Source organism: Ailuropoda melanoleuca, chromosome 1, assembly GCF_002007445.2.
Source record: "Ailuropoda melanoleuca isolate Jingjing chromosome 1, ASM200744v2, whole genome shotgun sequence".
In the NCBI taxonomy this organism is placed as follows: domain Eukaryota; kingdom Metazoa; phylum Chordata; class Mammalia; order Carnivora; family Ursidae; genus Ailuropoda; species Ailuropoda melanoleuca.
The window spans coordinates 151,432,458-151,444,830 of record NC_048218.1 but is presented as its reverse complement, the minus strand read 5'-3'; the positions used below and the strand labels follow the sequence as shown (position 1 = coordinate 151,444,830).

Sequence of the window (12,373 nt, the reverse complement as noted above, 5' to 3'; positions counted from 1 at the left end):
CTGATGTTCTGTCCACGTTAACTCTGTTACTGTTGGTGCTGCTCAACCCTGCAGCATCCCGGGATGTGCAGCCGACACCCGGTGTCCCAACCCTCACTTCCAGGGCCGGTGTGTCTCTGTCCTTTGTGTTTCTAATGCCGCCAGCCGCCCCGCGCGCTCCCGGAGCTCCCAGTCTCAGTCTGTTTCCAGTGAGTGCACTTCAGTTCCGGAGTTCTGTGAGATGCCTGGTGGTGCGCTCCCGGCTCACGGTCTCAGTCTGCTGTCTCGCAGGTGCCAGTCCGCGCGTCCGCCCGCTCCCCCATGCAGGTGCTACCGCTTCCTGGCGCCCGAACGCGGCGGCTCCCTCCCCCTTCCGTTTATCTTCTGATATCTGTGTGCGGTTTCACGGCTCCCCGCTTCGCACCTNCTGGAGATGTTCATTTGTAGAGATCCAGATGTATCTTCCTGCATCTCAGGCTGATTTCGTGAATGTTCAGGCTGGTCTGGTACCTATCCAGCTTGACTCAGGGGACTGGCTGAAAAAGGGGTCCCCCACTCCTCCGCCATCTTAACTCCCCTCCTGTGTCCTTCAAATTTTGATTGTTTTTTGCATTTTTAGATTATCATTTGAATTTTGTGTATTTGGTTTTTTTTTTCTATTCGTATTTATTTTTGGCTCTTGGGTCAATGTTATCTTTTCAATATGAAAAAAAAGGTTCAATCCAAAATAAAAATTTTGAAGTGTAGGACAGGTAAAACCAAGGGTCGGGGTTGGGGCAGGCAGAGGGGTGGGGAAAGGAATAGTAAAAGGAAGAGATTAGGTGTTTCCAAAAGGCAGAGGGTCTCCTTGTCCCCTCTCTGGAGGAATGACCCAAATATTTACATGGTAATACACACCTTTCTATGTGTACACAGCAGGACTGGGTTTTTGTTAAGAAAAGACAGGGGTAGGGCGGGCCTTTCTGGAGGCTTTAGGGACCAGCGGTAGTCCCTCTTTCCCTTTTTGGTTCCATTCTCTGACCAGGGGAAAAGGAAACAATTCAATGTGTGAAGGAGGCTAAGAGTGGGAAGGAACCCACTCCACAGAGTGGGGCAGACCCCTGAAGGAAACAGCTCAGGACAGAGCTTGGAAGGAGACTGAAAATGGAGATACTACTGTTAACAGCTTCCCTGAAGTTGAGAGAGGAGCAGGTAAATTCCTGGAAATTAGGACTTCAGTAGCCTGTATCCCTCTTCAAAACTGCTCTAGACTAGAAAACCCTACCCCTTCCTCCTACGTACCTCTACCTGCTATGAGGTAGTTTGGTTTCCCTTCCCCTGAGTTACCACATGGTCTTAGGATGGTGGCTATCTATCCAAGTTTTCAGCACATGGTTGTAAATGGGATCTGATGAGATCCAGATGCTTAAGAGAATTATCTTAAAAAATCAGAGAGAAATATCAGCAGGATGAATGGGAGAAGTGGACATCGAAAGGAAATACAGAGTTACCTAGATTGCAGAAATCTAGGCTTCCCAAGAGTGGGAGAGGAGACATTGAAAAAACAACAAAATATTGACCTGTTACATGCCAAGCACTAATATAGGACCACACCCTCCAGAACCAACCAACCAACCAAACAAACAAAAAACAAGATAGAAGCAGAAAATGCAAATTCTGAGGGAGAGGACAGGAGCAGTTGAGGAAGAAGCCTGAGGGAACTGAGAAGCCTGAGGTCACGGTGCTCTGCCTTAATCCGCCTCTTCCTCTGTGGTGGCATGCTGGTACTGCTGGTACTCAAAGACATGATTGTTCATGTCGCTTTCAGCTTCAGTGAATTCCATCTCATCCACACCCTCATCTGTGTACTGGTGCCAGAATTTGGTCCTGAACTGCTCTGAGATGTGCCTGAAGAGCTCCTGCACGGCCATGCTATTCCCAGTGAAGGTGACTGCCATCTTCAGGCCACAGGGTGGGATGTCGCAGACAGCTGTCTTGACATTTTGGGGGATCCATTCCACAATATAGCTGCTATTCTTGCTTTGTGCATTGAGCATCTGCTCATCTCCCTCCTTCACGGACATCTGCCCGTGAAAGACAACAGCCGTGATAAGGTAATGGTGGTGGCTGGGGTCACAGGCAGTCATCATGTTCTTGACATCAAAGACCTGCTGGGTGAGTTTGGGCACAGTGAGGGCCTGATACTTGTGGCTTCCATGGCTAGTCAGAGGGGCAGAGCCAGGCATGAAGAAGTGGAGAGGTGGGAAGGGCACCATGTTGACTGCCAGCTTATAGAGGTCTATATTGTTTTTGACTGTATTTTTCTGTATTTTCTGTATGGCTGCTTAGTGGTTCTATTATATATATGTATATATATATGTATATATATGTGCATGTTTGTGTATGTATGTGTGTTTGTGTCATATCTATATATTTGTGTTATATCTTTATATCTTTGTCTATACTATGATATGTCTCAGTCTATTGGTGCTATTTCTTTAGCAGTTTAAGTTAAATGTAGAAAACTCATCTCCCTTTATCTCTTTTTATTCTCCCCTATATATAATTTTTAAAAATATTTCCTGGGGCACCTGGGTGGCACGGCGGTTGGGCATCTGCCTTCGGCTCAGGGCGTGATCCCAACGTTATGGGATCGAGCCCCACATCAGGCTGCTCCGCTATGAGCCTGCTTCTTCCTCTCCCACTCCCCCTGCTTGTGTTCCCTCTCTCGCTGGCTGTCTCTATCTCTGTTGAATAAATAAATAAAATCTTAAAAAAAAATTAAAAAATAAAAATATTTCCTTTACATATATTTAAAACCATATCAGGTTAGAATTTTTGCTTCAGCCATCAATAATTTTAAAAACTAAAGAGAAGGAAAGTCTATTTTATTTACTCATAAGTTTCCTTACTGTGTTCCTTAGCAACACATTTTCTTAGTTTTCCTTCATCTGATGATATCTTGAATTTTTCTTCATTGTTGAAGGATATTTTTATTGTGTATAGGAAGGACTCTAAGTTGACAGAGTTTTGTTGTTGTTGTTGTTGTTGCATTAGAAAAAAAAATGTGCCTCTCCCTTCTGCCCTCTATGGTAAAGTATTCCTTTTCTCTAGTCATTTCCAAGATTTGTCTTTAGTTTTTAAACTTGCATTATGATAAGTCTTGTCATAAATTTCTTTGGGTTTATCCTGTTTAGGGTTCACTCAACTTCTTGAATATGAAAGTTTATATTCCTTGCCATATTTGGGAAGTATTTAGCCATGAAATCTTTTAGTACTTTTCCAACTTTATTATTTTTCTCTTCCCCTGAGACTCTGATAGCAAGAATGGTAAATCTTTTCTTATAGTCCCAGAAATCCCTGATAGTTTGCCTATCCATCTCTCTATCTATCTACCATCTATCTATTTATTGGTGTGTATATTCTCTCTATAAGCTTTTATGATAACTAATATTCTTAAGACAACAAGCTTAATTGTTGTTATTGAATATAAGGTAAATATTACCAACTTTGCAATAAAAATATATTGTACTGGTGGCAGAAACTGGATGGTAGAGTGATGAGAGGTGGGAAAATGATAACACTATCATCTTGCAAAGTAAGGAATCAAAAAATCAAATCTGAGAATGATGGAATAAAAAATAAGAGTTTAAACTGTTAACCATTTCACAGTAACTGTGTAAGATCTGACTTAGGTGCTCATCAAACTATTTTTAGTACAACTAATCAAAGTTTCTAGCTGCATGCAGCTTGCCACAACTCAGTTAATAGCCAGTAAAATGTAGGAAAAAAGTAATATACACTATATGTTGACTTCTCAAAATCATATCATGTTTTAATTTTCTACATTTTTTTTCCTGCTTTTCTTATATAGCTTTATTTTCCCTGGAATTGCTTATTATCTTTTTTTTTCTTTTTGAAAGATAAAGTATTTCCCTTCCTTGCCGTATCTTTATTATTTTCAGCATATTATTTAATCATACTATTTCTTGGTATCTGTTGCATTCTTCTTCCTTACACCTGCTGACTTCTTACTCTGACTTGAACATTTCACATCATACTAGTACTATGACTTTCCTGGATAGCTTTTTAAAAAATTTTCCTGAAAATTCTATTTTTATTTGTTCTGACATTCTATGCTTTTGTAAAATCTGCAAGATTTCCTGAACTTGTGAGTAAGAAGAGGTGAATATTTGTGCCAGATTTGCCATCTGAAACCAGAAGCCCATGTCAGCATTATAAATTTTAGATGATTCAAATTAATTGCAAACACCAGGCCGGGAAATAGATCATAGAAGCAGTAAGGTATATATGGTCCATGAATGCATCCTAAGATTTTATCCCATTTTTATTCACCTTTAAAAGGTTTGACAAGTATTTTATATTTATATATTTATAATATATAGTATATAAGATTTAGTGTATATATCTCCCAAAATATGAATAGAATTGTATAATCACTGGAGAACAACTTTCAAAGATTAGGCAGGACAAAATGGTGTCCTCATTCAGGGGAATTGTTAATAACATATTTCTTTTTTAAGTTACTAATCTCCATGTGCATCTTATCTCTAATGATCCCTCAAGGTTGGCAGGGACCCGAAAGTGTTGGTGGTGAAGAGATATTCCAAGTGTAAGTGATAGATTAATTGAATAACTTGTAAATATTTGAGTGCATAAAAATGTTGAGATCAGGCTCTGTATTTAATTAGTTAATGTAAGCTTTCAGTGTTACTACTAAATTAAAATGCTAAGCTCTCTAAGATTTTATCTTATTGTTTGCCCCTTTATGAATGGAAGAGACAACCATACAAGCCAGTAAGATTCTTGTAGGCCTATATTAGAAATGTTTAATAGTAACATATCAGTAAGTTAATTTAAAACTTGGTGCTAATAATTTCACACTTGTTTAGTCTTCCCAAAATTGTATGAGCACTCTGCTATCAATCCAGCAAGATTTCAACCATTGTGAGATACAGTAAGTTAATGTTTGTATGTTACAGCTCAGCACTTAGCAGACTGCTTTGCTCAAAATAAGTATTATACTAAACTTGAATGAATGATTTTTGAATTATTGAATCCAGATGTATGGTTGTAGTACAGAAAAACCTTTTGCGGTAATAAACCTGGGCTTTATTTTAGAGAAAGGATATTCAAAAGCGTTTTGGGTGAGCAGATGGCAGCTTTTGGGTTTATGTGACTGGGAGAGCCATAATGTCAGAGCCTGTTGTGTAGAGAACACAGAATTAGAAGCCAAAACTGAAAATTACAGTGGCAGAGTCAGTGGCAAAAGGGATAGATGAGAAAAAATGGCTTAACTCTCTTATTATTTCCTGATGATATTATTTCCACAACTAGAAATTCCTCTTATAATTATGAATTCAGCAAGATGTAGGCTATACTTGTTCAGCCTTTCCTTTAAACATGGCATTTTCTCTTCATGAGAAATAAATTACTGAGCACATCCAGATTTGAAAATAATTCTGCTTTATTTTAGATGCCTTAGATGTTCATGCAAAATTGGAAAAGTTTTAGTAAGAAATGGGCCATCTGAATCATCTACCCAGAATTCTTATAATCTCTAAGAAGGGCAATTAAAATTCTTGATAATTAAATACTTAATATTCAACTAGTTGTTTAATTTTAGGTCAGCTTTGTGACTATATATATATATATATATATTCCCATCAAGAAATTTGCTTTCTAGTTTTCTCAAGTTCAATGAAACTCTCTACTATCCATTATATAATTAATCCAAAAATATAAGCATAATTCTAGACTCTTCTCTCATCCTTCTGCCCAGTTCAATACATTCCACCACCAAAATAACTCTGGAATCTATTCAGTTCTACCTGCATTTATTGTCAGTGTCTTCAACTGGGCTGCAGTCATCATAGCCATACTTACCCTGACTCCTCTTCTCCATTCTCTAATATATACCCTTTTTAAAATACAGGCTTGAATATGTCATTTCTCTCTTAAAATATTTCAACAGCTTCCAACGTGCCTTTGAATAATGCCCCCCAAATTGCAACAACCTGACCTTTAGTTGCCTTTCTAGTCTCACATGCACAAATCTGCTATTTGCTCAGTTCATGCCAGCCACTCTGGCTTTCTGTTTGAGCAGATGATGCTTTCTCCTGTTTAACTTCTTCTGTGCATACTGTTCTGTAATCTACCCCTTCTCTTTAACTTAAATGGTAGTCCTCCTTCAAATCCCACGATGAATATTACCATGCCAGTAAACATTTCCTAAAGCACATAAATAAGCTGGATCCCCAAATTATAATTTTCCCTAGCACTATGAAAATCTACTCTCAACATTTTGCACATAACAATTTCTCAATAGCTAGTAAATACTGATGCAGTTTTCCTCTACTGTTAAATGTTGATAGTAAACTCCATAAGGAAAGGAACTATTTTGTTAGCCATGTCTACATCTGAATGCATGATATTGTCTGTAGGTAGCAGGCATACAATAAATATTCATTAACAGGTGACAGATAAAGTAATTTAGAATTTAATACATAGTTTTATATACCTACAATATTTTCTTCCAAGTTTATTTGCATCCCTTACTATGCTGAGCTTTGTCAGGGTAGTAGATGAGGTAAAGGGAGAAGGTTGGATGAAAAGATTGGATGAAGAACTACAGAGTGGAAAAGCAAAGAGAAGGTATGAGAGAAACACTGATATTGGTGAATAATGTTGTCTTTTTTAAACATAACAAAACAAGATCCAGAAGGCTTTTCCATTTTTTCCTTTCAACACAAGCTTTGTCATATTGTTTAATATTAACTATTTAGAAGCTAATTAACTAGAGTTTTGTCTCCATATCTTTATTCCTATTGACTTTTGGCATGTATATTGGTCATTAACACTTCCTCTATAAAGTGACCATGGGAAGGGAGGCAATTTGCTTCCTGTTGACAGAGTTTGGAATATGATTGATGGGGGCAGAAGGTGAAACTATGTGGTAAAATGAGTTTTTTGCATTATCTGTGTATTTCATATATCAATGCCAGTATTTCTCAAGCTGCAGGTCAAGACTCCAGAGGGAAGGGTTACAATATAATTTAAGGGGTTTCCTATATGGGAACTATTTAGAAGTGAAGCTTGTGGGCTATATTGAGAGTGTGAGTCTTATTTTTTCCCCTCAGCTCTCCATATTTCCTTCTTCCTAAATTGTTAACAATTTCTTTTAACAAAATCCTGCCAATTAGAGGATATAAAATGTTTAAGTCATACTAGTCATAGCATTAACACTTTAAAGCAAATATTAGAGAGTGATTCTAATCACTGGTCTTTACAATGCTACCTGCAGAACATTGCACAGTGCCTTAAAATCATTTGATATCTATAGGTTGATTTGCTTTCCATTTATTCACAGAAAGATGACTACATTATGAAAGAAAATAATAAAAATGTGAATGAGATAATCACTACCTATCATATTAAATAATGGTTACCTTAGAGAAGAAAAATGAAAACTGAAAAAAATATTTTTACTTGATGAAGATGTTTTGAGTTTCTGATATAGTCTTAAATCCAAGATTAACCATATTTCCCAGGGTATCTTTATATTTTGTGCTTGATCTCAGCTCTCAGTTATGCTATTGTGTTCCATTTTTCTATTTCCTTTTGTATTATCTCTCTTTTTTATTTAAGAAAAAGTCCTTTTGCTTGTGGACCATGAAGATTTCTATTACTTCCTAAAATTTTATTATCTAACACTCATGTTGGGTCAAACAAATTTGGCTGAATATTGAACCCATGTAAACATTTTTCTTTTTAGTACATAAACATGAAAAATAATGGAAGAAAGTATGATCATTTTCCTTATCTAAATATTGCAAAAAGAAATAAAATTTATGACGATAATATTTTACATTAAAATTGTTTGTTATAGGTGATCTTATTATTAACTGACAGTCCAACTTGGAGTCACACAGGTAGATAAGCTGTTACCTGCAGTAATATATTCTATTTTCTTATTATCCATCATTAAAATGAAATAAAAGGAATTCTTAAAACTCCAGTTAGTTATTCTTCTAAAAATATATTTCAGTATTTTCGTATCAACATTTAAGGAGAGTTTTTGACTGCAAGTGATAGACCCCAACTCAAACTCTCTTAAGCATGAGAGAGGATTCATTGGCTAATAAAACTGAATTGCTGAGGCGACTGCCAGTTGGAAGCTGTGATAAGCACCAGAATTCTCTTGGTTTATCTGCTGGTATCATTTCATTTCCCACACATTGCTTTCTTCACAAAACCACAGCCGTGCATATGGTAACACTTTTCTCACATCCTTACAGATCTGCAAGAAAGAGAAGCAAGACCTTTCCTTTTCCAAATCTTAGGAAGAGATTGTTGCTGACATGACCTGGATTAATCTCTGTGGCCTGACATGACAGACCATGGTTGCATTATGATTGGCCCTGCTTACATTTCCTTCCCATTCCCAGGTAATCAAAAAAAGAGAGTTTAGTACAGAATGGGAAGATTATTGTGAATTCAGGCAGTTGCCCCTATGTGCATCTACAAAATTTTCATATGCACTTAAATAATCCAAATTCTATAATACACATGCAACACACACACACACACACACACACACACACAGCAAGCCAAAAGCTGTGAAGAATATTGTGCACATTAAAATCTTAGGACACAAGGATTGTCTGAAGTCATTCAGTGGTATATTTCATCACTGTTTATTGTATTAAGATATTTTTTTAAATTTAAATTTTAGGTAGTTAACATACGGTGCAATATTGGTTTTTGGAGTAGAATTCAGTGATTCATTACTTACATACAACACCCAGTGCTCATGATAACAAGTGTCTTTGTTAATATGCATCCTCCACCCACCTCCCCCCATCAACCCTCAGTTTGTTCTCTATTGTTAGGAGTCTCTTATGGCTTGTGTACCTCTCTCCTTTTTTTCTTTTCCCCCTTCCCATATGTTGTTCATCTGGTTTCTTTCTTAAATTCCACATATGAGTGAGATCATATGGTATTTGTCTTTCTCTGATTTATTTCATTTAGCATAATACACTCTAGCTCCATCCATATCATTGCAAATGGCAAGGTTTCATTCTTTTTGTTGGTTGAGTAATATTCCATTGTGTATATATACCACATCTTCTTTATCAATTTATCAGTCAATGAACATTTGGTCTCTCTCCATCGTTTAGCTATTGTGGATAATGCTGCTATAAACATCGGGGTGTATGTGCCCCTTCAAATAACTATGTTTGTATCCTTTGGGTAAATACTTAGTATTGCAATTGCTGGATCGTAGGGTGGTTCTATTTTTAACACTTTGAGGAAACTCTGTACTGTTTTCCAGAGTGACTGCACCAGTTTGCATTCCCACCAAAAGTGCAAAAGGATTCTCCTTTCTCTGCATCCTCACTAACACCATTTGTGTGTGTGTGTGTGTGTGTGTGTGTTGTTAATTTTAGCCATCCTGACAGGTGTGAAATTGTATCTCGTGTTTTGGTTTGTATTCCCTGATGATGAGTGATGTTGAGCATCTTTTCATATGTCTGTTAACCATCTAGATGTCTTCTTTGGAAGTGTCTGTTCATGTCTTCTGCCCATTTCTTGACTGGGTTATTTATTTTTGGGGTGTTGAATTTGATAAGTTCTTTGTAGATTTTGGATACTAACCCTTTATCTGATAGGTCATTTGCAAATACCTTCTCCCATTCCATAGGCTTTAGTTTTGCTGATTGTTTCCTTTTGCTGTGCAGAATTTTTTTTATCTTGATGAAGTCTCAGTAGTTCATTTTTGCTTTTCTTTTCCTTGCCTGTGGTGACGTGTCTAGTAAGAAGTTGCTATGGCTGAAGTCAAAGAGATTGCTGCCTGTGTTCTCTAGGATTTTGATGGTTTCCTGTCTCACATTGAGGTCTTTCATCTATTTTAAATTTATTTTTGTGTGTGGTCTAAGAAAGTGGACCAGTTTCATTCTTCTTCATGTTGCTGTCTAGTTTTCCCAGTGCCATTTGTTGAAGAGACTGTCTTTTTTTCCATTGGATATTCTTTTCTGCTTTGTTGAAGATTAGTTCACCAATAGAGTTGAGAGTCCATTTCTGGGTTCTCTATTCTGTTCCGTTGATCTTTGTGTCTATTTTTGTGCCAATACCATGCTGTCTTGATAAATATAGCTTTGTAATATAGCTTGAAATCTGGAATCATAATTTTTATTTTTATTTTTTCAGAATTGCTTTGGCTATTCAGGGTCTTTTCTGGTTCCATACAAATTTTAGGATTGATTGTTCTAGCTCTGTGAAAAATGCTGGTGATATTTTGATGGGATGAATTAAGATATTTTAAAGAAGAAGCCTATGACTAACTTTTTAATGTGGGCATTGATATATTACAGGTAACTAAATATATTTGTAAGCTGAGCAAAGGAAATGTCAAAGAATATAATTTATTTTTATAAAATATTTTTGAGAATCCATATGTGAGACAAAACTTAACATTTCAGAAAGATTCTTCATGCAACATCAGAAATATATTTACTTCATATTTATTTTCAACACATTAATTAGAAAAACATGAAGTACAGAGAAAAAAATCCATTATAGCTTAAAGCCAAGAAACTATGGAATATTTTTAGTAGAATTTCAATGTCAAATCATATAATAAAAGAGTTCTTAAAGATCTGTCATATTGCTTAGAGAGACCAGTATTGATTGTTCATCATAATAAATAGACTTAAATGAGTTTTTTAATATGTTAACATACGTAATCTTATTTTTAACTTATTTCTGAGGTCATAAAGGATGATTTGTTTTATTTGTAAACCCTTCCATTGTTTCATTTAATCATAATATGGTTGTGAGTACAATACTTCTTCCCTGGATAAGAATCACTGTGGATAAGGAAGCTGCTGAGAGATAATTCTTAACATCAGGTATAGATATTCTGAAGGGTGAAAAAAAAATTAACAGAGTCTCTGTTAATACAGACAATGGAGCATTTAGAACAACCCACTCACTTAAAAATTCCTAAGAAAAAAAATATCTTGGCAGACTTCAGTTTTGGGTCAAGATTGAATGACAGAAATTAGATTTATCCTCCTGTCTGAAGAATAAAAACAAATAGAATATATATAGAATGGTTTTCAAGACACTGGACATCAGGCAATTAAGATGAAGATCCTTTGAGAGAGTTTTCAGTTAACAACACAGGGAAAGTGAACCTAGGTGGAGTTCTGTAGGTACAGTGAGTTGAGGCTATAGAACTGAGAGTCAGTGACCAAGGCAGCTACAGTTCACAGAACAGATTTTTGGAGAGGAAGGAGTGGCGCAGAGAGAAAACTCCAGAGATTTCCTCCATTCAGAGAATCCTCCATTAGAATTCAACTGATTACCAGTCAGCGCATGTGTGTGAGGATGCAAGTCTGGGGAAATAACCTTCCAAATGTAATAATGCTCAGTGCTCACATAGGGTCAGGAAGAGTGCTTAGTAAGCATGCTGGAAAATCTCAACTGCCATGGGGCATTGGGCAGATTACAAAGATTCTTTCCTCAGTAACAAAGAACAAATGACACTAGATTGATCACTGCATTGTTCTCATAAAACAAATGTTACAAGCAAGACCAGAAAAGGTAGCATTGTATCCAAGTAATTTAACTGTATCACAGAAAGATAATGTTTAAGAATATGTACAGGGGCCGGGGCGCCTGGGTGGCACAGCGGTTAAACGTCTGCCTTCGGCTCAGGGCATGATCCCGGCGTTATGGGATCGAACCCCACATCAGGCTCCTCTGCTATGAGCCTGCTTCTTCCTCTCCCACTCCCCCTGCTTGTGTTCCCTCTCTCACTAGCTGTCTCTATCTCTGTCAAATAAATAAATAAAATCTTAAAAAAAAATATGTACAGGGGCAGAAAATTTTTTAGTACTCAACAAGTTAAAATTCACAATCAAAATTTATGGGTTATTAAAAAAAAAGCCAGAAAATGGGACTCATACTGGCAAGATAAATCCAATAAACAAAACTGCCCAGAGCTCAAGGACTTTAAAAAAGTTACTAAAAGGTATTCTATATGATCAAAGTTAAATGGGTATATAGAAGATATAAAAATGACCCAGAAACAACTCTAAGGATGAAAACTATAATGTGTGAGGTGAAAAATATACTGGATGGGATTATGGCAAATAACACTTGGCAGAAGAAATAAATTAGTGAAATTGAAGATACAACAATAAAAACTATCCAAAATGAAACCCAGAAGAAAAAAATAGAAGGGAAAAAAAAAAGCAAACTCTGTTAACTTAGAATTCTATACCTATAAAAATACCTTTCAGAACAAGGGCTAAATTCTTTGTTATCATACAAAAGTAGAAAGTATCTGTAAACTGCATGCCCACAGTATAAGATAGGTTAAAGAATT

General features: G+C 36.5%; 1 protein-coding gene across 1 annotated transcript in view; it reads right to left on the bottom strand.

The window, feature by feature from the left end:
• Nucleotides 1-1,709: 1,709 nt before the first annotated feature.
• Nucleotides 1,710-12,373, bottom strand: part of LOC100478851 (tubulin beta chain-like) — a 50,781-nt gene continuing 40,117 nt past the window's right edge. The window contains exons 3-4 of the mRNA XM_034643166.1: nt 6,981-7,046; nt 1,710-2,272 (exon numbers count right to left, since the gene is read on the bottom strand). Of these exons, the coding sequence (XP_034499057.1) occupies nt 1,710-2,272; nt 6,981-7,046 (629 nt within the window). The remainder of the gene's footprint in view (nt 2,273-6,980; nt 7,047-12,373) is intronic.